The sequence below is a fragment of the Gavia stellata genome, unplaced genomic scaffold (genome assembly GCF_030936135.1).
Source record: "Gavia stellata isolate bGavSte3 unplaced genomic scaffold, bGavSte3.hap2 HAP2_SCAFFOLD_42, whole genome shotgun sequence".
Classification (NCBI taxonomy): domain Eukaryota; kingdom Metazoa; phylum Chordata; class Aves; order Gaviiformes; family Gaviidae; genus Gavia; species Gavia stellata.
The window spans coordinates 1,624,240-1,626,620 of record NW_026776913.1 but is presented as its reverse complement, the minus strand read 5'-3'; the positions used below and the strand labels follow the sequence as shown (position 1 = coordinate 1,626,620).

Genomic DNA, 2,381 nt, shown 5'->3' with positions numbered 1-2,381 from the left:
AGGTGGGTGTGCAGCCAGGGGTGCCCAGGGCTGTCCTTCCGAGCAGGGTCCCTGCACCCCCGGGGCTGGGTGCTGGGGCAGGGACTCTGCCGCCTGCCAGGGTCAGCACTCAGCCTGCCCGGGGAGCTCCCCACGGCGCTGTGGGGAGAAGCTGGGGGTGGAAGGAGAGACCAGTGCGATGGCAGGGTGCTTCTGCTGTTGAGAGGGTGCTGTGTGGGTCAGGGCTGCCCTCAGCTCCAGATCACTCTGAGGACATTTGCAGAGGGTTGTTCACCTCCTCAGCAGCTGGACCTCCAGCGTAGGACCAGTGCATGTGTCCTACAGTCGATACACAACAAATATGCTAAAAACAAGTGCCCTGCAGTGTTGCTATCTGTGAGGTGGAGAGCACGGCTGGGTAAGGGGAAGGCTTCACTTCATACCCATCAGCCTTTCTCTCCTTGCTTCAGTTTTTCAGACCACAGACATATTATGTATTTCCACACCTGCCTGTGGTGCTCTCAATCTCAGGAGTTGGTGTGGAGGGTGAAGGTCAGCTTCTGTTTTGACTTCAAGTCTGGGGACACAGCGCCAGGTGTGTCTTCATGGCAGGTAGATGCCTCAGGTTTTTTTTAAACTGTGAGGCACCATGTCGCTCAGTTGGTGGGGTTGGGGAGTGAGCTGACTCACTCATCGTTCAGCTGAGGGAGGGGGAAGTCAGAGAAGTCCTTCTCAACTTGTCACTGCCTTTTTCTCCTTGCACAGTTCCCCATGCCCGGAGGAAGAAAATGTCCAACAGCAGCTCTATCACCCAGTTCCTCCTCCTGGCATTCACAGACACGCGGGAGCTGCAGCTCTTGCACTTCTGCCTCTTCCTGGGCATCTACCTGGCTGCCCTCCTGGGAAATGGCCTCATCATCACCGCCATAGCCTGCGACCACCTCCTCCACAGCCCCATGTACTTCTTCCTCCTCAACCTTTCTTTCATCGACCTGGGCTCCATCTCCACCACTCTCCCCAAAGCCATGGCCAATTCCCTCTGGCACACCAGGGCCATTTCCTACTCAGGATGTGCTGCCCAGGTATTTCTGTTTCTCTTTCTCAGTGCAGCAGAGTTTTCTCTTCTCACCATCATGGCCTATGACCGCTACATTGCCATCTGCAATCCCCTGCACTACGGGACCCTCCTGGGCAGCAGAGCTTGTGTCCACATGGCAGCAGCTGCCTGGGGCAGTGGGTTGCTCAATGCTGTGCTGCACACAGCCAATACATTTTCACTACCACTCTGCCAAGGTAATGCTGTGGACCAGTTCTTCTGTGAAATCCCACAGATCCTCAAGCTCTCCTGCTCAGACGCCTACCTCAGGGTAGTTGGGCTTCTTGTGGTTAGTGCTTGTTTTAGTTTTGGGTGTTTTGTTTTCATTGTGCTGTCCTATGTGCAGATCTTGAGGGCCGTGCTGAGGATCCCCTCTGAGCAGGGACGGCACAAAGCCTTTTCCACGTGCCTCCCTCACGTGGCTGTGGTGTCCCTGTTCCTCAGCACCATCATGTTTTCCTACCTGAAGCCCCCCTCCATCTCCTCCCCATCCCTGGACCTGGTGGTGGCAATTCTGTACTCAGTGGTGCCTCCAGCAGTGAACCCCCTCATCTACAGCATGAGGAACCAGGAGCTCAAGGATGCCATCAAGAAATGGTTTTCACGGACACTTTTCAACAGCTGAGACCTGCCATCTCCTTCACACATGATTCCCAGTGCATCCTGTAATGTGTTAGAGCTTTGTTTATTCACTCTGTTGCTGGTTTTGTTGTTGTTATTTCTCCCTGTCATTTTCCTGCATGACTGTTTGAATTTGTCCCACTACACCTGAGGCAGGAACGTGCTCTCTCTCATCTGGCCACCTCAGAAAAATTTGTGTAACTCTGGCTCATATCTGACTCTCTCACACTAGCTCTGTAGTAAAATGGGGTCTCCCCTGAACGCTTCCTGCATGGTTGGCTCTTCTTCCAAAGCTGCTATCAAGCAGAACAAGAGTCCAAAAGGGCCCATTGATCCACGGATATGGGAGCAAAAACCTCCTTGTCACATTATGACCTCTTAGAGACCAAGGGATGGATTTTGAACTGATCTCTGGGTGTGTCTAGTGACAGTGGGGATGGTGAGTGTCACTGAGGGACATACCCAGGGCTGAGCCATCAGGGTGAGCATCTCCTGCCTCGAGCAGGAGAGATGGACAAGACAATGGTCAAGTCTCTTCCAACCTGAGTTATTCTGTCATGCAGTGAGTCTTTTCCTTGGAGACAGAAAAGGCAGAGGAAGGAGAAAAGACAGAGAGGCAGAAGTAGAGATGAAATGTGCCAGTATAAAGACAGAAGTTCTTCTGAGCAATGCTTCTCCAATTGAA

At 53.0% G+C, this 2,381-nt stretch overlaps 1 protein-coding gene across 1 annotated transcript; it reads left to right on the top strand.

Moving 5' to 3' along the window:
- The first annotated feature begins 767 nt into the window (after positions 1–767).
- Positions 768–1,700, top strand: LOC132321470 (olfactory receptor 14C36-like). Its single transcript, XM_059834963.1, has one exon. It carries the CDS (start codon positions 768–770, stop codon positions 1,698–1,700), a length of 933 nt encoding a protein of 310 aa, XP_059690946.1.
- The last annotated feature ends 681 nt before the right edge of the window (positions 1,701–2,381 follow it).

Coding starts and splice junctions, on each gene's coding strand:
- LOC132321470 (XM_059834963.1), top strand. CDS start 768: ATGTCCAACAGCAGCTCTATCACCCAGTTCCTCCTCCTGGCATTCACA.